The following is a 22,896-nucleotide window of genomic DNA, read 5'->3' as shown; positions in this document are numbered from 1 at the left end:
CAAAGGTCGCAATAAAATGAAGATATAAAAGCTCACACTATAATCAGTATCCAACCATATAGTACTGTTTAATGTGGATGGGCATCATGGACAGGGTTTTTACTGAGATTCTGACTGAGCAGAATTTGAAAGTACAGGGAAGAACATGCAGGAAGCTGAGGGTGAAAGTGTCAGAGGAGGTTGTATCCTGTCTAGCGTGGAAAATTTTGATAAAGTGATACGTGCTATGGTGCAGTCTGGTACAATCTGAGAGGTGTTTTCAATTTGTATTTTTACTAGGTAATACAGTTAGAACACCCCAAGGGGGAGAGCGCGAGAAGGGGATGTTGAGAAATTGATATGGGAAATGGTGCAATCTGAGAGGTGTTTCAATTCATTTTGCACCTAAAATTGAGTAATTCCCCTTCTTTCTCTCCATATTTTGAGTAATACCCCCATATAGCTTTCCATTTTTTTGAGTGACCCCCAGACCGCAAATAATGACGGCTTCCTAATTGACTGCTGCCTTTGTTGTTTTGAAACCATTTTGAAGCACTGTGCCGTAGGCGGTAGCTTGAGAGCCCACTGAACATGCTGAAGGCATACTCAACCATTGGAATCACAGAGGATCTGAATCACGGCAACTACCCTTTCAAACACATTTCTTAAATATCTGGCCCGCGTTTCTTTTGGTAATTATCATACAGATCACCCCCACCTCGATACCACATGACGTACCCTCAGTTATGATGAATGGGTTTGTAAAATTCAAACAGTAAATACATTATTTTCCTTGAAAATATGAACATGCATGGGTACCAGTACCCGCAATCCCTTGTTGTACACTACAAACGACGATGAGCAAACCCTACCCACAGTCGTTTGGAGAGCTATTCAGCGCTGGGACTATTCGCCCCATAGACGCGTGTACAGAAGCGAGAAATCACTTCTGTACACTCGTCATGGGGCGAATAGTCCCAGCGCTGAATAGCCCTACCCTACCCTATTGACTATTGCGCCCTCCCGCGGTAATTATGGACGCGGACACGATCTGACGTGACAGAAGGCGAAGACGATAATAAACTCGACAAAAAGAAATATTAATAACCATCATAAAAGCTGACACGAAATTTCAGATAATGGTTTGATAACTTTAAAAAAAAAACACCTGTGATCGACGAAACTATCTGCTTATCGAAGGAGTACTCCGTACATTTGTCAACCAATCAGATAATAAGTCTTCATGACGTCATATTATCAGACCAATCGGCTGCAAGTACGCCATATTTGAATCCAAGACCATTGGGAAACCATTTGGAAAGATTGTAAGTTTGTTGTCTTCCGATACGATAGCGAAATTTACAGAAAACTGTGACCGTTCGAAAGGTAAATTGTGATTTTAAGATGCTGTTTTTGCTGCCAACTCCTTATAAAAATGTTGAAGCCTTTTTGAAGTCAGGAGTTTACCATTCTGTTTGGGATCGTCAACTCACGAAGATTGTCTCTGCTGAGCAGTTTGCCACATACACATCCATTGTAGTATTTATGTGTTTATGAATCGATTCGATCAGTTGATTACATAGTTTTAATGGTTGTTTCTCACAGATTTCTGTTACTTTGGTTACTACTTTCAACCGCCCCTTTACAGTCCATCGCATCGCCGTCTCGGGGAGCGGACTCCGCGATACGATAGCGATACCACAACTTTGCAAATCTGCGACAGTATTTCAGCTGTTCAGCGTGAAATTAAGCCAGTCTTGTTTTGTCAACCATTTGCATAGAAAATGTCTTCCGACAATTCTGCCAGTGAGGTAAGATTCGAGAACTCTTTCAGTTGCACCGCTCGAAATTTTGGCTTGGGTCGTCGGTCGGACGGACAGGAAAACTAACTGGCCTTGCCATCCGACCCACAACCAAAGCAAAGCCTCGAACTACTGAACAGTGAACTGCGTCTGTAGCTACATTTGTTTTCCGTATCCCACAAGTTCCCCAGCGATTTTGTATGATGGGAAAGGTGGCCCCACGCCATCTTTCCCTCCACACAAAATCGTTTGGGGAATGTTGTGGGGTAGCCTAGAATCCTATTCCGTCCGCTTGCCTCCGTACCTCCGACCATGGAGTACCTCCATGCTCCATGCTCCGACCCACTCGGATCGGAGGTACGGAGGCAAGCGGACGGAATAGGATTCTAGTTGTGCTAGTGGGCTACGGAACTGTAGCAATACATTTTAGAAAATGTAATTAAGACTGCAGAGAGAGAGAGAGCGGGGGTGCGGGGTGTCACCAAAAGTGTTCTTTTTCGGCATCATACAGAGTCATTTGAGGGTATTTAAAACTGCTTTTTACTTTTCGTTCGACCCTTTTCATTTGAAGTTTATGCTCATGTCAACTTTCTAAAACATCATATCGATAACATGTCTATGACAAGATTTTTTAGTAAATTTGAGCATTTGCAAACCCCTTGAAATAAACATAGAAAGTCATTTACACACATGGGACAGTGAGTTTTTACTTAGTCTATTACAATCGTGCAACCCGAAAAGATTTTACTATGTAGAAGTAACTATAACAATCACAGATGATACATGGACATAATTTTTTTTTCAATTCACAGTGTAATTCACAGTGTTGTATTTATAGACACATAGTTACCTTGATTTTGAATGTTATTTTGAATTTCTTTTTCCTGTGTTTTCTCTTCTCTGTGTTCTAAGCAGTCAAGAATGCCACTAGAGGAGGTGAACAGCAACGAGCCTGTACTGATGACTCCAAGAACACAAAGCAAACTACCGGTATTTTCAAGGAAGAGAGAGAGAACTCCCAGTAGTAATGCTGACACTTCAGCAAACACTGTATGTAGTTCCCTTGCAGTTGGATGACGGCCATCCTTTATTTTTTCAGCTCTAAAATCCCTGAATGGACAGATCCTGACCAACTAGAAATCTGTACTAGCAGTGTGACTCTGAGATACTGAAATTTCAGCATTGTTACCATCCTTGTAAGAATAGCATTCATCAAGAAGTGATTCTTGTGAATGTTGAGACTGCCAAATTACATATCACTATATAAATAACTGCTAATACTGTACCACAGGTCACTGACTGTGAAAGGCCTAAGAGCGCAGAGCGAGATATCATATGACCAGGACCACATCTTCTTTGAAGTGAAAATAACTATATCTTTTTAGCGAATGGTTTTATTACTTTTGTTGTAGAAAATTAGAACATTTCCTTCATGTATTTTGAAATAGAAAGCATTCACTGTCCATTGTATGCGATATGTATATTTCTAAAATCCAGGTAGCATCAATGACTATATCAGATGATGTAGGCTGAGTTGACATGTAAAACATGTGACATTGCTGTAAGATTGTAGTAGCAGAATAACAAACTGTATTGCATACATATGTAGCTAATGCAGCTGTGAAATATGCTCTGCCATGCTATGCTGTATCATTAATACAGGTGTGTCTGGTGCTACCATCTTCAGCAAACAAAAAGATACTTACCAAGTTTTGGTTTGTTTTCCTTGCATGATTTTAGTCCCAGTTGGTTCAACCGAGCAAGCGAAGTCGATTGGAACCTCCGGCACCTGAGCATAATGCTGGAAAACCTCCTGCAGCCAAGACGACACGTGCCAGACCGCAGTCTGGCATGGCCAAGTCTACAAGTGGTGGGAACCTCCGAAAACAAACAAGAGGAGGAACAGCCACAGGAAGACCACCTGTTTCTTCCGGTGAGCCTTGTATTACTAGTAGTAGGCTCATACTACAATACATCTTCGCTTGCCAAGGTCTCCGCTCCGGGCAGCTGGATGCTTCCCGAAATCAGACCTTGGCTGATAGACCCCCTAAATCTTGTTTTTTAAAGCGCCACCGCACGACTGTATGTGACCAGTAAATAGCCAATCAGATAATCGGTTACTACGAATGTAGTAGTATAGGTCTTTTCTCACTTTTTTCTCGGTGTTACATTTACAAGTATTCGTGGTCACTGTTTACATTTCATGCTACTGAAATCTACTGCTGGAATAGCTGATGTGTTCAAAACGTCAAAACAACAGCCCAGCCGCAAGCGCGTCGTATCGCAAGATATTCCCAGCTGTCGCTCAACTTGTAAGGTGAAAACATCAACCCGCCAAACTCAAAAGGTCGTGGCGCGAAATAGAAAAGTTCTACTCGCCGAAGTAAATCTGTTAAACCACTCCTCCAATTTTGACCTCAAAATTTCACGATAAACCCATTACTCAGACGTTGTTCAGACATTGTGGTCCTGTCAACTGGCGCGGCCGGCAGCTATTCTGTTGTTCATATCTTTGGAAAATTGTAAACATTGTGAGACGATGAACAGGATTTACCAGAACAGAACATCGACACGCCGCGGGAGAAACAACTAGAAGCATGGCTCGAAAACATGGACTAGGACTTTGTGAAATATGCTAGAACTGGAAATCAAAGAACCGGATTTTTTTGGGTGTTGTTCAAAAAAAATTGACCTATTCATCACAGCAAGCAATATACTCATCGGTGAATTTTTCATTGACTACAAGCGTCAGCAAGCAATATAAGCTTACTCATCGGTGAATTTTTCATAGACTACAAGCGCAGTTTCTCAAGTCATTTTCAAAGTCATCTTCTGCACTATCGCCATATTTATTCGTCGATTTTTTTTCTTTGGGAGATATCTAACGCTTCACACGATACAAAGCGTTGCCATACATTTCGTAACCCACGATCACTGAAATGGAACTTTTCGTCACCTCTCTGAATGACGAGAAAATCGCCTGTAACTTTATCCCCACCACGCAGTAAGATTTCCCCATGCATGACAATCAAATCCTGTATTAAACTTGGGCAAGATTGCCTTCCGGCTTCCAACTCCTTAATCTCTGTTTGAGCCATTAGGGTGTCACAGGACGGAGTTAAATCATAGACCCTTGAGAATTTCTCGAGGGTCTATGGTAAAACCAGAGACTTGGTTCAAGTCGGTGAATTTTCAAAAAATAAAATGATTTGTAAAAGTTCCTCGTGTAAAATTTGGTAGCGATCGAACGCGTTTTTATTCAGTATGTGCAGCTATAGCAGTAGTGAGTTTATAGTTTGTGCCGGGTACAACTCCCCTGTATCGCGTTCACCCCACTCAACGCGTTCACATTATCCTACTCACACAATTCACATGAAAACAGAACACAGATCATGCATTCCAGACGTTAACACAACTTACATGTTCACAATCACGCACTTGAACCAAGTCTAGTAAACCAGTAAGTAAATCGAGAGAAAAACTGTGCACAAACAGTGCGGTGGTCGGTGTTTGGAAGGTAGGCGTGGTTTTCTCTTTGAGTGTAACACATGCTCTGATTGGTCCGCCTGATTTTCTAATTCCATCAAACTCCTTAACGCAAAATAGTGGGGGTATCCCGCACGGCGTGGTTAGTGGAAGACTCCTGTCTGGCTAAAGAGCCGTGCGAGCGGACGATGACTACAATATTCCCTCATACCTGGTCGCTATTGTAAAGTTTCAAAGCTTAGTGCCCCTCTATGATAACAAATTGTGTAAACAAAGAAATGAATGGACATGATTTTTACCATTTTCATATAAATCAGTAGCATCGCCATTTGCTAAACATACATATATTAGGTTTGTTTCAAAAGAGGCTAGTAGTTTATGACAATACATTTTACAGATCATGAATTCAAGTTTTACATCTTAGGACCTATTCACATGAGAAATAGCAAAAGGGTGGGACCTTTTAATGATGGTCATAACACAATTACTAAGTATTTCAGAATAAGGTGAATGGTACACCATTTGTAGCATAGATGAAATGGACGGGCATCATTGGGAAAGAGTACTGAATAAAGACACTGTTTCATGGGAATGTTGTTTGGGGAACTGTCTTGGACCTTTCTGCCCTGTCTCAGTTTCACATCTTCTCATTCAAAGCAGCGCCATTCTTTCATTAAATGCCATACTCTTTCATCCGCGCATGCATTTTTCTGTCAATGATTCTGTCCACTCAGATGTCACTCATTTTTTGATAACTTCAATTTACATGTAAGAACCAATTAGTGTTTTAGTTCAACCCAGTTGGATCACTTTGCTGCTCTTAACCAAGGAAAAATTGACAAATTCATTGGGAGTTGCCCCTTTCAGTGTTAAAATCTCAGGTACTGACAGTATCTGACTCAGCAACGTGGCCTGAGACTTGAATTCTTTGAGAATGATAATATGAATTAACCCTTTTCCTGCCAAGACAGTAATAACTGTATCACTTCCCCATCAGCCAAGTCAGTAAAAAGAGGTATTGAGCCAAAACATGACGTATTTTCACCCACTTGGCTTGGTATGTTATAGCATCTTTTGTCCAAAAAAAAATCAGCTTTACAGTATTATGTTTTCAACAGCCTTCAAATGTACAGTATTATGTTAAAATACATCATATGGAATACGTCGTGTTTCATTAATTTTAACCATCTTGACCTGGTGGTGAAATATGGACTTGGCAGGAAAAGGTTAATGTCACGAGATGAATCCAGGCCTTTTGTCATCAGTAGCATCACAAATCTATGAATAAAAGCTATGTGTTCACTTGTTGAATACTGAGTATTTCATCATGCTTTGAAAATCTGGATCAAACCAAAGCAGTCAAACCAAACCAAAGCAGATCACTAAACAAAGTTAGTGGAAGACATTGTCAAGAGTAAGTCACTGAGATTTTAGTCTCTAACCTTCAAAGTTGTGTACAAGTGTTACTTTGTCTGTGTTCTTTGACTGCTGTCCTGAGGTGTAAATGGGCATGGAATGGAGTTAAACACTAAACTCTTATATTTACTTGACTTGCAACTTCTTTTCCTGCGTTTACAAAGTTAAGGTGAAAAAAAGAGTTGCTTGTAAGACCCAGCCTCTGCTCAAGTACTTAATAACCTCTCCTTGGCTAACTTTTGCAAACAGCTCGAAGTCGTACACGCCCAGCCTCTGCTCCAAATAGCGCCAGAACAACAGCTCCTTCCAGAAGCGCACCCTCTTCCTCCTCCACTACAGCCACCAGAACTGCCACAAACAGAAACACAACAAGGAGTACCACTACAGGCAATAACAATAGCACTCAGAGCAATGGTATGTTTGTGGCAAATATCACTATGTCTTGTCTCTTGTCCAGTTATTGATAAGCTGCCTTTCAGTTGTATGTCCTGTATGTTGCATACTTGTTTCAGTTTGTCATGATTGCGTAAATGTGTACTTTGTAGTTGATATGATCATTGTGGCGATTAATGCCAGTTGTCCATTCATGTTTTATGAATGTCAATTATTTGTATCTGAATTGTTGTGTGGCTGTCCCCTGAATTGAACTGCGGAAAATGTCTTGAAAAACTTGCGACCTGTCAATGCACAAAACAAAAGCTACATCAGCTGAAACTTTTGATGTATTCTGTCATTTCTATTCTGACTTCCTTGTCCTTCTGCAGGAATCATGTCAAAATTTCTTGTATTCAACTTTTACACCAAGCTTGTATATATGTGCGATACCCAATGTTATTGTGACAAGTGAATTTTAGTATAGGCATGGCCACAAATTGTGATCTGGACTGGAACTAAACCGTCAACGATAACATTGCATATTGTACAATACATGTTATGTTCACAAGGCTAGTAGTTTCAATTTCAACACTCTTTAGGAAAGACAAACAAAATGTTCTTGTTCCCTACAACAAAAATAAAATGAAAACATAGTCAAAAGTTGCATTTATGGTCCCATTGGATGCTGTGTAGCATTTCTTTTAAGGGGGCTCTGATTCCTGTTTCCATTCCAGGAGTGGTCACCGGTAAGACAAAGCGTCCAGCATGGGACTACAAAGGCAGGCTGGAAGACATGAGCAAGGAAGTGAAGGCCATCTTGGAATCTAATTCTTCCCTGCAACAAGTGATTGAAAACACACAGGAGAGAGTTCAGATCCTTGAAGAACAGAAACAGGAACTCTCCGGGGCTGTTGTCCAGAAGGAACAGGTCAACACTGCGACAGAGGAGAGAAATAGAAAGCTTGAACGACAGCTGAGGTTAGAGATCATGTCGCATTCCCATACCTAAACAACACAATACTTCAATTGTTATAGCATGTTATATCTGCAAAGCTGTTGAAATTTAGGGTTTTTTCATGTAATCCATATTTTCATGGAGAAAATTAACCATCACAAAAATCACTGGCAATGCATCATTGCTCTATCTCCTGTCCTTGGTTAAGTTGTGCGTAACTAGCCCAGTTCAGCGGCTTGGCATATAGCCAATGATTGAGGTGCAGTTGCTTGGCTTGACTTGTTTAGCCTCAAAGGCCTGACCATTCAGGCCACATCAGTTCATTGACCAATAGAGAACAAGGGGCAATGAAACTGTCCTGTGTGAAATGACAGAGTTGCATCTTCTGATGTTATGTCAGTCGCTATCTCCTTCCTTTGGACCGACCTACAATGTGTTGAAAGGTACAATCTCATTGGTTACAGCATTTTTGCACCCATTTCATAGACTTAAAACAGATTGGTCTTACAAAGAAATATCAAAACATAACCAATCAGAGGCTTAAACAGATTGGTCTTACAAAGAAATATCAAAACATAACCAATCAGAGGCTTAATTGAGAAAGACCACCTGGGGTCAGTCCCATGTTCATAGATGTTAGGCTCAAATATTTTGATGTAATTTCGGCTGTTCACCATAAAAATGAGAGTATCTGAGCATTTCATGTTCTGCTGACATTGCAGAGATCAAGAGGAAACTAATGACGATCTCAAGAGAAAACTGTCAAGGATTACGAGAGAGAAAGAAGACTTGGAAGGGGATTACAATGCTGCAAGGCAAGAAATCAATGGATACAAGAGTACAGTATCTCAGATGACGTCTGAGAAGTTGGGAATTGAGTCTGAAAACAACAATCTGAAGGTGACAGCAAATTACTGAAAATTATTGGAAATGTTGATATATATGCTACCTCAAAATACTATCAGTTTTGCCATGTACAATTAGTAGTGGACCATAATTTCACTGCACCTACAACAAAGATGAGTAGTTTACTCAGATAAACTAGGCAGCTGATTACCTGTATATATATAAGCAGTTTAATAAAATAATTTGACCCTTTTCCTGCCAAGTCCATATTTCACCACCAGGTCAAGATGGTTAAAATTAATGAAACACAACGTATTCCATATGATGTATTTTAACATAATAATGTACATTTGAAGGCTGTTGAAAACATAATACTGTAAAGTTGATTTTTTTTGGACAAAAGATGCTATAACATACCAGGCCAAGTGAGTGAAAATACGTCATTTTTTGGCTCAATACCGCTTTTACTGACTTGGCTGATGGGGAAGTGATACAGTTATTACTGTCTGGCAGGAAAAGGGATATATTGAGACTTTGCTTGCCAAGAAATCATCCTGAAAGGTAAAGAATCTATCTGTCTGTCCCTCTTTCTCTCTCTCTCTCTCTCTCTCTCTCTCTCTCTCTCTCTCTCTCTCTCTCTCTCTCTCTCTCTCACATGTCAAAGATATCTTTTATTATATCATCATACCAGTATATTGATGGTGCAAATCCAGCAATCTGATTGGTCGAGACGTTAAAAGAACCATGGTATATTCGCGATATACCAGGGTTGGCTCGAAGTGTAAAAATAATTTTTTTTATACATTTCATCCCAGAATTCTGATACACTGTTATGATATAATAGCAGTAAGCACCCCCAGTGATGATATACCACTTGATTTTGACCAGTCCACTTCATATATGCACGAGTGATAGCGAGTGCATATATGTCATGAGCTGGTCAACATCGAGTGGTATACCATCACTAGGGGTGCTTTACTGCTAAGTACGTTTCAACAACCATAAATTCTGTACTTTGATATGACATTTAATGATTTCAGTGTAGAAGAAAGTACAAATACAAAAAAAACGTTGACTCAGATTTTGTTCTCTCTTACAGAGAAACCTAGAAATTCTGAAAGAAGACCTCAGGAAGAAAATGGAGGAATGTGAAGAGAAGAAACGTAAGATTGCAGAACTTGAAGGAGCAGTGGAAGAAAGAGATTGCAGCTTGAGAGAACACGAAGCAACCAGGAGGAATTTACACAATTTAATTCAGGAACTAAAGGTATACACCACATACTCATCTGGTTTGCTGGCTTTCTAAATTTTTGATACACTAAACTGGTTCTCAGTTCTCATTTGGCAAGTTTCATAGAAATATTTAAAATATTGATATTTGCAGGGACAGCTCTGCTTTGAATATCTTTAAAGTCAGTGAATGTTTTAGTTTTGTTTGAAAGAATTTGAAATGTCAAAGTGATCATTGGGTGTCTTCCCCGACAATTATAAGTTATCCATTTTTGCATGAAATTTTAATATATTCAGTGCAAAGGCAAGTGAGAATACAACACGTTTTTGCTTATCCAGAGTCAAATGTTTTGTCAACTTTACTCAGGAGTTGTCAAGCCTAGATAAACCCTTGAGAAATAGACTTACTGCCAATATGAGAATGCAACTCTACCACGAGTATGATTATTTTTTAGTGCCGTATAAGCAATATTCAGTGGCATTCTGCACTTACCAAACTTGTTTCTGCCATAGCACCATCATGATTACATCATAGCTGCATAAGCTTTTGAACTTTGACCTCCCTGGGGAATCTTGATATTATGATGAGATATTCATCCAAGCAGGGCTAAAAATATGAAATTCAAGAATTATCAATTTAATGACAAAAATACTTCTTGATTAAAGGGACATAAGCTGTAACTTGTGGCAAGTTTTCAGTATTCTGCTCCTGTATATCAACTACAGTGTCTGACTCTAATCGGTTTGTCATGCTGAAATTTTGAGTATTTTTTTCATCAACACAGCTTGTATGTGTGTAGTGATCATTTGTTTATTGTTTACAAATGAATTCTAGTCCGGACTTTAATACAATTTTCAACAATAACAATGGAGATTATACTCATATAGGTTGTGTTGATATGTTAAATATTTGGCATTAAATTACGGTTTAGGGATTCAATGCAGAAAGTGTAGGGAAACCACAAAACAAAAGTTCTGAAAAAATAGCCAAAAGATACAGCTTATGGAGTAAGTGTCAGTGTCAGTAGGATTAAAAAAATGAGGCTGTTCAAGATTCATTTTTGCTGTGTTTTATGTTGATGTGAAAGATGTGCCTATCACAAAAACAAGTTTGATATGGTTTTTATTACAAAGTTACAATGCATCATCAGAGAATCTATTTTTTTTTTCCTTAAAGGGGAACATTCGCGTGTTTTGTCGTGTGCGACCATTGGTCAATGGAGAAATGGATTCCGGAGTGAAAGCAGTGTCCATGGACTTTCCAGACCATGATCAGAAAGTTATTGAACTGGAGAAACCAGGAGAAGAGGTACACATCATTTGAGTTTGAACATACAGAACAGTAATTTGAAAAGAAAAAAGTCACTGGGTTTCAATGAAAATATATGATACTAACATGAATTTTCAGACCTCATAAAACTTTCCAATGAGTCACCAAAATGCAGTGTTCAGGCATTCCAGTTGTCAGACATGGCAATACTGACCAATATACTCACTAGCCCCACATCAATGCGTGTGGTACAAAAGCCTCCAAAAAAGTGAAGAGAACCATCAATCTAGAACCATAATAAATCTGGAAATAGAGGTTTTTCAAAGGGAAAGACAAAAATATGCTTGTTTGTTCGTTTGATACTCAAGGGGTTAATTTGTTCTTCACGATTGCTTTTACTCAATGGTTCTACAATGGACAGTGTACTATCCTATAAATGGAGTACACCAAAGAGATCAACTGGTGGCAGTACAAATACACCCATGTGTACAAACATGTATGGAAGTATTATTTCTATGAGTATTTGCGTACATTGGTTTGTTTTGTACCATGGTCTATTCAAATTCAGGGTTTTTAACCCTTTCACCCCCAGTTCCCTGTATACAGGTCCAACTTTACCATAGAAAAATGGATTTGGGACAAACTATGGTGGTGAAAGGGTTAAAGCCCCATTGCTGCTAACTTTTGATGTTTTTTTCATTATTTTATTTTATAAATCAATTGCAACTTCTTATTCTACTCCTAAAGAATGTTGCAACACCCACTATTTAGCTTGTCAACTTAGCGTCTATATGTGTAAAATGCATGGTTATTGTTTACATTTGAATTCTAGTCTGGACCAGAAGTCAGTTTTCAACAATAACAATGCAGTTTACAACCATAGGGGCTGAGTTGACAAGCTGGATACTGTGTATATCAACATTCTTTGGAGAGAAGAACAAGGAATTATGGTTCACATTCAAAATAAAAATGGTGAAATTATCATCAAAAGTTAACAACACTGGGGCTTTAAACCACAGACACTAAAAAGTTCTATGTTATAACCCATTGAACACCTTCAATCCATTCATCTTCAACCCAAATAAATCTTTGTGGATATTTTGCAGTTTTGCTGATGCAATAATCTTGGAATTGTCTTTCTTTACTCTTTCAGAGTGCTGTGGGTGGCGCCAGGAAAAAAGACCAGAGATACGAATTTACCTTTGACAAAGTCTTCTCGCCAGAAAGTCAACAATCCCACGTGTTTGAGGAAATCTCACAGCTTGTACAGGTAATGCCCCAATGCCTAGCTTCTCTCCCCTGTTTTCTTCTGATTTCAAATCTTCCGCAGTGATCAAAAAAAATCAGAGAAGTCTGTGTTGTGCAATCAGATTATATATGCACATTTTGGATGACTTTCTTGAATTGAGTAATTGTCTTGGATAAGGAGCATCAATTTTCCTCTGGGTACTAATGTTATGTTTTTTCTTTCTTTCAACAGTCTGCTCTTGATGGATACAATGTTTGCATCTTTGCATACGGCCAGACTGGTTCTGGAAAGACCTTCACCATGGAAGGACCGGACAACCCAGACGATGACCACAGAGGTATGATTCCCAGGGCTGCTGAGCAGATATTCAACTGTGCCAGGGATCTTGAAGACAAGGGATGGAAGGTCAGTCAGTCCAGGGTCATCATAAAGTTTAATTTTGAATAGACAGGATCTATCAGCACATTTACATGTTGGATTTTTCAAATAGGTTAAGGTAGGAAAGCTGTAGCAACACAAACATAATGGTATGCGTCATTTTCGCACTTACACATGCCAAGTCACTCACTGGTGAATGGTGTAAGAACTGATGTCCCAATAAATTTGAAGGGAAACATACTATGCGCACATTCTGCAAGTAAACTGAGATGGTGGTTTAAACTGTGACTGAGAAGATTGGTGGCATAGAAATATTTCTATTTTACAGTCAGGAAAATGATGAGATGTGTTAGGAGACTGGTCATAGTCTGGTAACAGCATTCATTTGTTTCTCATTGGGCCTGTGAATTGCCAAAGGCTGCCTTGACTTCATGAAACAAACTGTTCTCCGGGTGACTCAGGCCCTATTGTAAACAAAGTTATGCATGCTGTAACCCTCATGGCCAGTCAATCTGTACATACTGTTCCCTAGTGGTCAGTATCATTTCAGTTTTTCATGTTCAAAGAAGTTTATTTCATAAAGCTTGTTACTCACTATGCAGGAATGAGGAAAGCCACTCTCTATTTGTTAGTACACTACTCAAAGCCACTCTGTATTTGTTAGTACACTATTCAAACCAATTTCAATACAGATTCAGTGCTGTTATTTGTGTATTCAACAGTCAGTCGAACCAGTGGTATTGCAAATTCACTATTCAGAGTGAAAAACTTGGTTTTGTTGCTTTGCTTACTCACCATTACCTGGAAATTTTATAGTTTAGCAATTTTTGTGGATGTTATGTTTTTATGCATGTACAGCGGAAAAATATTTCCATGAAGAATATTTTCTGGTTAACCCTTTAAGCGCCAAAGTCAATTTTTGTCACCCTTATAAAAATATACCTCTGCCAATTTTTGTCAGATTTTTGCCAAAATTTTGATGAAAACTGTAGTCAATGAAATGTGATGTCCTTTTTGTTCAAAATTATCAAAAAACCTACAGGAAAATTCATAAAAATGGTAAAATGTTGCACTAAAATTTTGGTGTGAAAAATTACGGCTGTCAAAGGGTTTAGTGCTGTTTTTGCACCTGAAAACTCCTGACGTCAGTTTATTTTCTTTGTGTTAATTTCTGCCTTTTTGATAACAGTATGACATGAAAGCAAGCTTCCTTGAAATCTACAATGAGACGATACGCGATCTACTGGGACCAGCTGACAGCAAGGAAAAACACGACATCAAATTGACCGGAAGCAAAGGAACTGAAGTGGAAGTGACAAACATGACTGTTGTGGAAGTCAAATCAGAGGGACAGGTATAATGATTAAACCTTTTATTACAAATACCTCTGAGGCTGAAAGGGGATATCTCTTGTAACCACATGCATCACAATATACCACACCTTTAAGCAAGCTTTGTTTTTGCAATCTCTGTGTAGTTAAAGATCATGCAGTGACAGAGAAAACTGAATGAGTCGCAGCATGTGACATCTTATGGAATGTACTACATGTACCTCAGCACATAACGACTAGTATTCCAGCGACCATTTTTCTGTCAGCATCCATGGCAGAAGTCGGGATTTTTTCATTTTAGACATTTTTACATTTAGTAGTGCATGTTTGACATGTTAGGTCGGAACTAACGTGACAAAAAAAGCCAATCGTGCAAACCTATCGTGTATCGTGCACGCCTAACGTGTACGGACCTAACGTGTCTAAAATGTCTAACGTGCATGTCATTTTAGGTTTTCATCATGAGTCAAAATCTATCATGCCAATCGTGCAAACCTATCGTGTATGGTGCAAACCTAACGTGTACGGACCTAACGTGTCTAAAATGTCTAACGTGTATATCATGACTGTACCATTCAACTTAGGCCAAAGTAATTAAATTCTTTGTTTTGCGTCCCCACCCGCGTAGGTTTTTAAGGTTTTCATGAAAAACACACACAATGTATTTGAATAGGAAATTTTAGGACATAACCGCTTAGCTTTTCTGAACTAAAATTTTGTTACAATTTTTTATTTTCTGCAATCAAATTACACGTGTTAATTTTCTTGTGTGTGTTTTTCAGCCGCTTAGACGCGTACCTTTTCCCATTTAGCGTGGACGCAAAACAAAGAATTTAATTACTTTGGCCTTATCTGGAGACCCTAAAATGACATACACGTTAGACATTTTAGACACGTTAGATACGTACTCGTTAGGTATATGTACGAATCACGATAAGTTTGCACGATTGGCATGATAGACTTTGACTCGTGGACAACCTAAAATGACATACACGTTAGACATTTTAGACACGTTAGCTCCGTAAATCTTAGGTCGGCACGTTATACGATATGTCTCTAACTCTATCATGCCAATCGTGCAAACCTATTTAATTTTGTATCGTGCAGACCTAACCTGTACGGACCTAACGTGTCTAAAATGTCTAACGTGTATGTCATTTTAGGTTTTCATCATGAGTCAAAATCTATCATGCCAATCGTGCAAACCTATCGTGTATCGTGCAAACCTAACGTGTAGGGACCTAACGTGTCTAAAATGTCTAACGTGTAGGCCTATGTCATTTTAGGTTTTCATCATGAGTCAAAATCTATCATGCCAATCGTGCAAACCTATCGTGTATCGTGCAAACCTAACGTGTACGGACCTAACGTGTCTAAAATGTCTAACGTGCATGTCATTTTAGGTTTTCATCATGAGATCAAAATCTATCATGCCAATCGTGCAAACCTATCGTGTATGGTGCAAACCTAACGTGTACGGACCTAACGTGTCTAAAATGTCTAACGTGTATATCATGACTGTACCATTCAACTTATCTGGAGACCCTAAATGACATACACGTTAGACATTTTAGACACGTTAGATACGTACTCGTTAGGTATATGTACGATACACGATAATGTTTGCACGATTGGCATGATAGACTTTGACTCGTGGACAACCTAAAATGACATACACGTTAGACATTTTAGACACGTTAGCTCCGTAAATCTTAGGTCGGCACGTTATACGATATGTCTCAAGATTCACGTGATGGCCTACAAACACGGTAAGGTCTAACTCTATCATGCCAATCGTGCAAACCTATCTTGTATCGTGCAGACCTAACGTGTACGGACCTAACGTGTCTAAAATGTCTAACGTGCATGTCATTTTAGGTTTTCATCATGAGTCAAAATCTATCATGCCAATCGTGCAAACCTATCGTGTATGGTGCAAACCTAACGTGTACGGACCTAACGTGTCTAAAATGTCTAACGTGCATGTCATTTTAGGTTCTCAACATGAGTCAAAATCTATCATGCCAATCGTGCAAACCTATCGTGTATCGTGCAAACCTAACGTGTACGGACCTAACGTGTCTAAAATGTCTAACGTGTATGTCATTTTAGGTTCTCCACATGAGTCAAAATCTATCATGCCAATCGTGCAAACCTATCGTGTATCGTGCAAACCTAATGTGTACGGACCTAATGTGTCTAAAATGTCTAACGTGTACGTCATTTTAGGTTCTCCACATGACTCCAATTTCTATCATGCCAATCATGCAAACCTATCGTGTATCGTGCAAACCTAACATGTACGGACCTAACGTGTCTAAAATGTCTAACGTGTACGTCATTTTAGGTTCTCCACATGACTCCAATTTCTATCATGCCAATCATGCAAACCTATCGTGTATGGTGCAAACCCAACGTGTACGGACCTAACGTGTCTAAAATGTCTAACGTGCAGACTTTTACAGTGTTTAGTCATGCACGTTTGCCTTACACGTTTGGGTTCTATAATGTACAATGGCATACAACTCCCCATAGCACGATAGCTTCAACAATGTGAAACGTGCATTTTTACCATCTACTGGCCATAGCTCTCTGTCAGATGCTGTGTACAATCGTTTGCTGCACTGTAAGAAGACAGAACCTGATTTTTAATATTAAAAAATCTAGTTTGGTTAGGGGGCCCTTTACTATAGCTTTGTAAAGTGACTGGAACCCCTGGGATTATTTTGATTTGGAAAGGCCAAGTGTGGTTCAGTCTCGCCACAAGTATTAATGCAGATCGTATTGTAATAGGGCAGTTTCCAAATCATGTCATTGTTCTTTCATTAATTAATATGCAAAAATAGTATTTGTCCACAAATGTAGATCACATTTTTGGAAATTACTCATTCAAGAATGGCAAAAATACAACTTAATAGGGGACTGCTAATGTTGCACTTCACATGAAAGGCACTTCACAACTCCCACTGCAAGCTGCAACATCAGCCTCACATGCAACCCTGACAAAATGTGTCTCATTTCAAGCACCACCTTCCAATGTCGCTTGCATGCAGTTATGTTTAGTAACAGACCTGTAACTGTGAACAGCGTTATTGATCAATGTACATCCCTGTCATCAAACATTGTTGCATAGGCATAGAAGGCAAACATGGAAAGAAGACTTACTGAAATAAAAAACAAATGATCAGGAAAACATTTTCTCCCACCATGTACACTGTTGACGGCCATGATGTACACTTTTGAAGGCCATGATGTACACTTTTGAAGGCCATGATGTACACTGTTGAAGGCCATGATGTACACTTTTGAAGGCCATCATGTACACTGTTGAAGGCCATCATGTACACTTTTGAAGGCCATCATGTACACTGTTGAAGGCCATCATGTACACTGTTGAAGGCCATCATGTATCTTACGTAGATTTTATATTTTGAGGACCTTTCTTCATTGCATAGCTCTGTAAATTGTGATGAAAATCTTGTTTGCCCAGCTTTCATAACATCATGCTATTCAGTCAGAAAACCACTGTTACGCAAACATACAGATAAACAATTGATATGCATGTTTAGTGTGTTTTATTGCATTCTGCTCATTCTCGTCTTCGTTTCCAAAATCACAGATTCACCAGCTTCTTCAAAAGGCCACACAGAGCAGAGCAGTGGCGGCCACTAAGTGCAATGAGAGGTCGTCACGCAGCCATTCCGTGTTCATCCTCAACTTGCACGGCAGAAATGAGATGACTGGGGAGGATTGTGAAGGTAAGCACAGATAAATTAACATTTTGTTCTTCAAATACAAAAATGAATACCAGAGAGTGTTTTGACATGTACAAAATAGCGTTACAGTGGCGTTGGTGTTCAGGACTTAGTGTAATTTGCTGATGAAAGATTCTAAAATGTACAAGAAAAAGTTACTAATCTCAGCACATTTGTGGTGGGACTGTCACAGGAATATGCAATATTCTTGCATGAGCAATTTCAATCAAAGTGGGATGAACTTCAAACAACAACAAAGTTATGCCCCATGTACAATTTACAATGACTGGTGCCTTCATGCTTTGTGAAGCGCCCTCACATGGTGCCTCTCTTGTTTCTCATGAACTCGTCCATCCTCTGCTACTGTAACAACTAGTTCAATTTGTGGTTTTTTCCTGTATCATATCTTTGCACTGCCAAACGATGACAGTGGACACAGATTTCAAATTTGGAACTTAGGTTTATGTGATGGCGAATATGTCTGTTGGATAATCTTTTGAGTGTAAGTCTTTCAATATACATCCAATTCACAAATTTCAACCACAATTTCAGGTTATAGGTTTTTAAATGAAGTGTGATAGGAACAATAGATTTAACTTTTGATAAAACATTTGCTTTATTTCCATTCCCAGTAACTGTGATATCGTCATTTTAATATTGCAAATATTTGTCATATTCTCTCTCTCTCTCTCTCTCTCTCTCTCTCTCTCTCTCTCTCTCTCTCTCTCTCTCTCTCTCTCTCTCTCCCCCCCACGCACACACAGGAGTGCTGAATCTGGTAGACCTGGCAGGAAGTGAGAGGCTATCACAGAGTGGGTCCACTGGCAGTCGTCTCAAGGAGACCCAGAACATCAACCGTAGTCTGTCTGAGCTAGGCAATGTCATCATGGCGCTGGCAAACAAGGATGCCCACATCCCATACAGAAACAGCAAGCTCACCCATCTCCTGCAGAACTCTCTGGGTGGTAATTCTAAAACGTAAGGAAATCCTACACCATGTATATCCTCACATCTTTCCTTTCAATGTTACTGCTAACAGCAAGTTCATGAAGATGGATATTAAAATCATTGAAAGAAAATGCTTCCTAGCAACAGCATTGCCACTGATGAGCTGTAAAAGCTATGTTAGCACCCTTAAATTTCTTCAAATTTTCCAAATTGTGCAACTAACAATATTCTCTATTTGCAGGTTGATGTTTGTGAATATCTCACCAAGAGAGGAGAATCTCACTGAAACACTTTCGTCCCTGAGGTTTGCTACCAAGGTAAATAATGTGCAGTCCTGTTTTGTAGTTTTGTTGATCACATTGTAACCCTTTCACTGCTTAGTTGCTTTTGATTAAATATACAACAGACAGACCCGACGACATTATCCATTGTCATACAGACTGTTTGTGGTATACATGTATCTGATAACAAGTGACTGTTTCACATGTAATTTTGTGGTACAACTCTTCAGTTTGTTCTGGAAAACGAGCATGAGTTAACCCTTTGAGTGCCAAAGTCAATTTTTGTTGCTTTTACAGAATATACCTCAGCCAAATTTTTTCAGATTTTTGCCAAAATTTTGATAAAGAACTGTAGCCAAGGAAATGTGATTTCCATTTGGTCGACAGTTATCAAAAAAATACAGAAAAATTCATAAAACTAGGTAAAATTTTGCACTAAAATTTTGGTGGGAAAAAATTACAGCACTCAAAGGGTTAAATCCAGTGTTTAACACCATGCACTCTATAGACATCTGGAACTGCAGGGGGTATATAAGTCCATTTAACCTGTTCAGCCCTGTTTTCCTGTAAACAGGTCCACATGCAACATAATATGACATTACATCCATGAAATTGGTCAAACTCTGCCCTGGTCTTAAACTCCACTTGTTCTTCCAATAGGTGCTGAAACACAGCATTTCGATTGTGGTTTTTCAGCCACATAAGATATCTTTCAAAATTATGGCAGAAATGTCCTGAAGTCTAGCAGGAAAACTTCACCAACACAATATAGAGTGAAATTCAGGTCAAATGATCATTCCAGATATTGGTTTTCCAAGTCATGGTGCAGATATTATTTTCATTTGCCACAGCTAAGATGATCATTTGGCAAACATATACTTTCATGTCTTTTAATACACAGCTAAATTCCTGCTAAATTACAGAGGAGAAACTTAATTACAAAATGTGTACCTTGGTTGTAAGAGGATGAAAGAATGTGAGGGAAAGCTGAAATGTAATAGTTGTTAAAAAAGGTAGCGATGAAAGTGAAGAGAGACTAGCACAAGGCAGATATTTGAACTCTTGTTGATGTCTGTTCTTTCAGGTCAACCAGTGCAACATTGGTACTGCTCAGAAGAAAGTCAAATAGACCGGTCAAATTCTGCAATGTTGGCGAGTCTGGACAACTTCTACAATGTTGACGGGAAGGGTCTCCAGCTTTGTCACATGATAATCAACATTGTGCATGATAAGCAAGGAGGAGTCAAATCCCCTCTTTATCATGAAATTGAAAAGTTTGAAATTCATCCATTTAGCTGCAAAAAAATTTCACTTTGATATTGTAAGGTTGCTTGCCCCCCAAAAACTATATATTTGTAATGTACACAATAACCGCGCTGCTGTGATCAGCTAACTATTGCTCATCAATTTTTAACATAGACTAGAGATTATCAACTGTTGTTTTATGGGATTATTTAGAAAAAATTATTGTAAATTAACGTCTCTAGATTTTCAACATTAGAAGTTGATGAAATGTAGTAAATGTGTTTGTTTTTGTTTTTTTTTCTCAAAAGTCGAAAAAAGAGAATGCCAGATTAGTAATGATGACAGACTATATGTTAGACAAAACCACAACACTGCCGTTTCTACAGGATATCAAAAACTTTGAAGACGCATCAGCTATGAGATTTATATTAGATTTCTATCAAATTCAAGTAACCCAACACTATGATGGCATGGATAATGTAAAAATGCCACTTTTCTTTTCAATACTATAACAGTGTAGAATTGTAATTTTTCAGATAAAAAGAACCCAGTGGCCAGGATTTTTTGGAAGTTCTATTTCAAATACCACGTCACTTAAATTAATTAGATTGGTCAAACACATGGTTAACTAGTTGGGCCTGTGTTGGTAAGAAGACAGTGAGACAAATTTTACCCATGAACTTCAAGAGTGCTTTTGACCAGTGTTCCCAATTTTCCAGGGGGAGGCAAGATGACAATCAGAAAAGCAGAGTGCTGATAAAACTATCCAATGAAATGGAATTTTGGAGTTTTGCTTGCCAATGTTGTGACTCTCTCCTTCAAATGTAGCTCTTCATTTTCTTCTAAAGGTCCAAATTTCTGTCTGGTCATTATGTCTGTCAAAAATATGTAGAGAAACATGCATTTTTATGAGCATCATAAAATATGCATCATTTATGTCAACCATTTCAAATCGTGCATTGTATAAATGTTTGTTTTGTTTTGTTTTGTGTGCCTCTGTCCAAACTGACAACTATCCTCTTTCAAACTTATTTTATTGTGAAACATTGTCTTCAAAGTTACAGTTCATAGAGTTACCTCTGCAAGTACCACTGCCAAGAACAGACGATCAAATTTTATGACAACAAAGTTGTATTTATATCATTGCCATTAGTCAAAATGTTGTACTATATATGACGACATCACTTGTCTGGCTACCTTTCAACATAGATGCCTGTATTTTTTTTGACATTTTAGATGTATTTTTTATTTAGAAAGATACTGAGAACTTTTGTAACCAATGAAATGTCTATATGTACATCACTGCCATTTTGTTTTTTGTTATAAATACATAAAGCGCACTCTTATAAATTTTGTCTCATGAGTCCTGTTATTGTAACAAAATATCCTTCACTTGGTTAAAATTCCAAACAAGCACTTCCAATTCCTCAGACACTACTTGCCCAGTTATTTATTCTGATGGAGTGGTTACTACCACCTGCTTGTGTTAGTTGTCATAAAATAGTTGACCACAAAGACTTGTTCTCATATCCTTAAGGTAGAACGCGCCTCGGGGACAAATATTCAGACTCTCAAACTTTTACAATTCTTTTCTGATCTACCACTTGTGGCCGGGGGTTCATTTAAAAGCTCTTGAAGTAACAAATATTTTCACTATCTTAGTTTTTCGAAAATCAATGATTTTATTTTTCTCCATAGAGTTAACACAGGGATGGCAGCCATTTTGGATTTCAAATATGGGTAAATCTTGGGTAATTTGTTTCCCTGGTACCAAAATTCGTGAGGTGACCCCTGATTTTGATTTTTGATTTTGTGAGAGAATGGCTGAAAGTTTCATTGGGGAAAGTTTGAGCAAAAGTTTGAGTCTTTCGCTATCAACGTGAATACTACTGTGATACAGTCTGGTACACTTTTGAAATCTGTAGAATTTTCGTAAAGGCTCTTTTACCAGTTTTAGCAGTATCTTTTTATATTTTGCTTACCAAAAACATACCATAATCTTTGGAGGGATGTCTATGATTTCCATTACAGCTGTAAACCATTGAAAATGTAACGGTTTTGATCCTTTGCATCAGGTTCTGTAAATTTTTCAGTTTTTTGGGGGTACTTACAAACGGCAACCATGTACGAGTTTCAAGTAAAAAATTATTTGGTTGTTATAATCTAAGTTGTGTGTTTGTTGCAAATGTTTGAAAAAAATTCCTTGCAAGGTCGATACACTCCTGGAAAGTCCATGATAGTCCCTTGAATTTTAAAGGTTTAATAAGAAAGTACTGAGAAATCAAATTGAATTCTGGAAAATTGATAATCCATCTGGAATTTTCAAAAATGACAGGATGATCAGCCATGA

General features: G+C 38.5%; 1 protein-coding gene across 5 annotated transcripts; it reads left to right on the top strand.

Annotated features, from left to right (window-relative positions):
- The first annotated feature begins 1,251 nt into the window (after window positions 1–1,251).
- On the top strand, window positions 1,252–21,896 carry LOC139118579 (carboxy-terminal kinesin 2-like). 5 transcript variants are annotated; one of them, XM_070681967.1, is made up of 16 exons: window positions 1,252–1,365; window positions 1,585–1,790; window positions 2,697–2,831; window positions 3,522–3,714; window positions 6,933–7,097; window positions 7,793–8,036; window positions 8,736–8,913; window positions 9,959–10,126; window positions 11,267–11,398; window positions 12,513–12,629; window positions 12,840–13,013; window positions 14,176–14,340; window positions 17,937–18,075; window positions 18,837–19,050; window positions 19,262–19,337; window positions 20,386–21,896. In XM_070681967.1, the coding sequence occupies exons 2-16, from the start codon at window positions 1,764–1,766 to the stop codon at window positions 20,428–20,430; spliced, it is 2,172 nt and encodes a 723-aa protein (XP_070538068.1). In that variant the 5' UTR covers window positions 1,252–1,365; window positions 1,585–1,763; the 3' UTR covers window positions 20,431–21,896. The 5 variants fall into 5 exon arrangements, with proteins under 5 accessions (XP_070538068.1, XP_070538066.1, XP_070538071.1 ...); XM_070681965.1 differs by having other exon boundaries at window positions 1,259–1,365; window positions 2,694–2,831; XM_070681966.1 differs by having other exon boundaries at window positions 1,270–1,304; window positions 2,694–2,831.
- Window positions 21,897–22,896: the final 1,000 nt, after the last annotated feature.

The sequence above is a fragment of the Ptychodera flava genome, chromosome 19 (assembly GCF_041260155.1).
Source record: "Ptychodera flava strain L36383 chromosome 19, AS_Pfla_20210202, whole genome shotgun sequence".
NCBI classification, from domain to species: domain Eukaryota; kingdom Metazoa; phylum Hemichordata; class Enteropneusta; family Ptychoderidae; genus Ptychodera; species Ptychodera flava.
The sequence above is the reverse complement of the archived record's forward strand: the minus strand, read 5'-3'. Positions and strand labels throughout refer to the sequence as shown.

What these genes read in the sequence shown, in the direction of transcription:
- LOC139118579 (XM_070681965.1), top strand. Translation starts at nt 1,764, where the DNA reads ATGTCTTCCGACAATTCTGCCAGTGAG. An exon ending in CCGACAATTCTGCCAGTGAG is followed by an intron (nt 1,791 to 2,693) that starts GTAAGATTCGAG and finishes CTGTGTTCTAAG; the next exon opens with CAGTCAAGAATGCCACTAGA. An exon ending in AAGACCACCTGTTTCTTCCG is followed by an intron (nt 3,715 to 6,932) that starts GTGAGCCTTGTA and finishes TTTTGCAAACAG; the next exon opens with CTCGAAGTCGTACACGCCCA.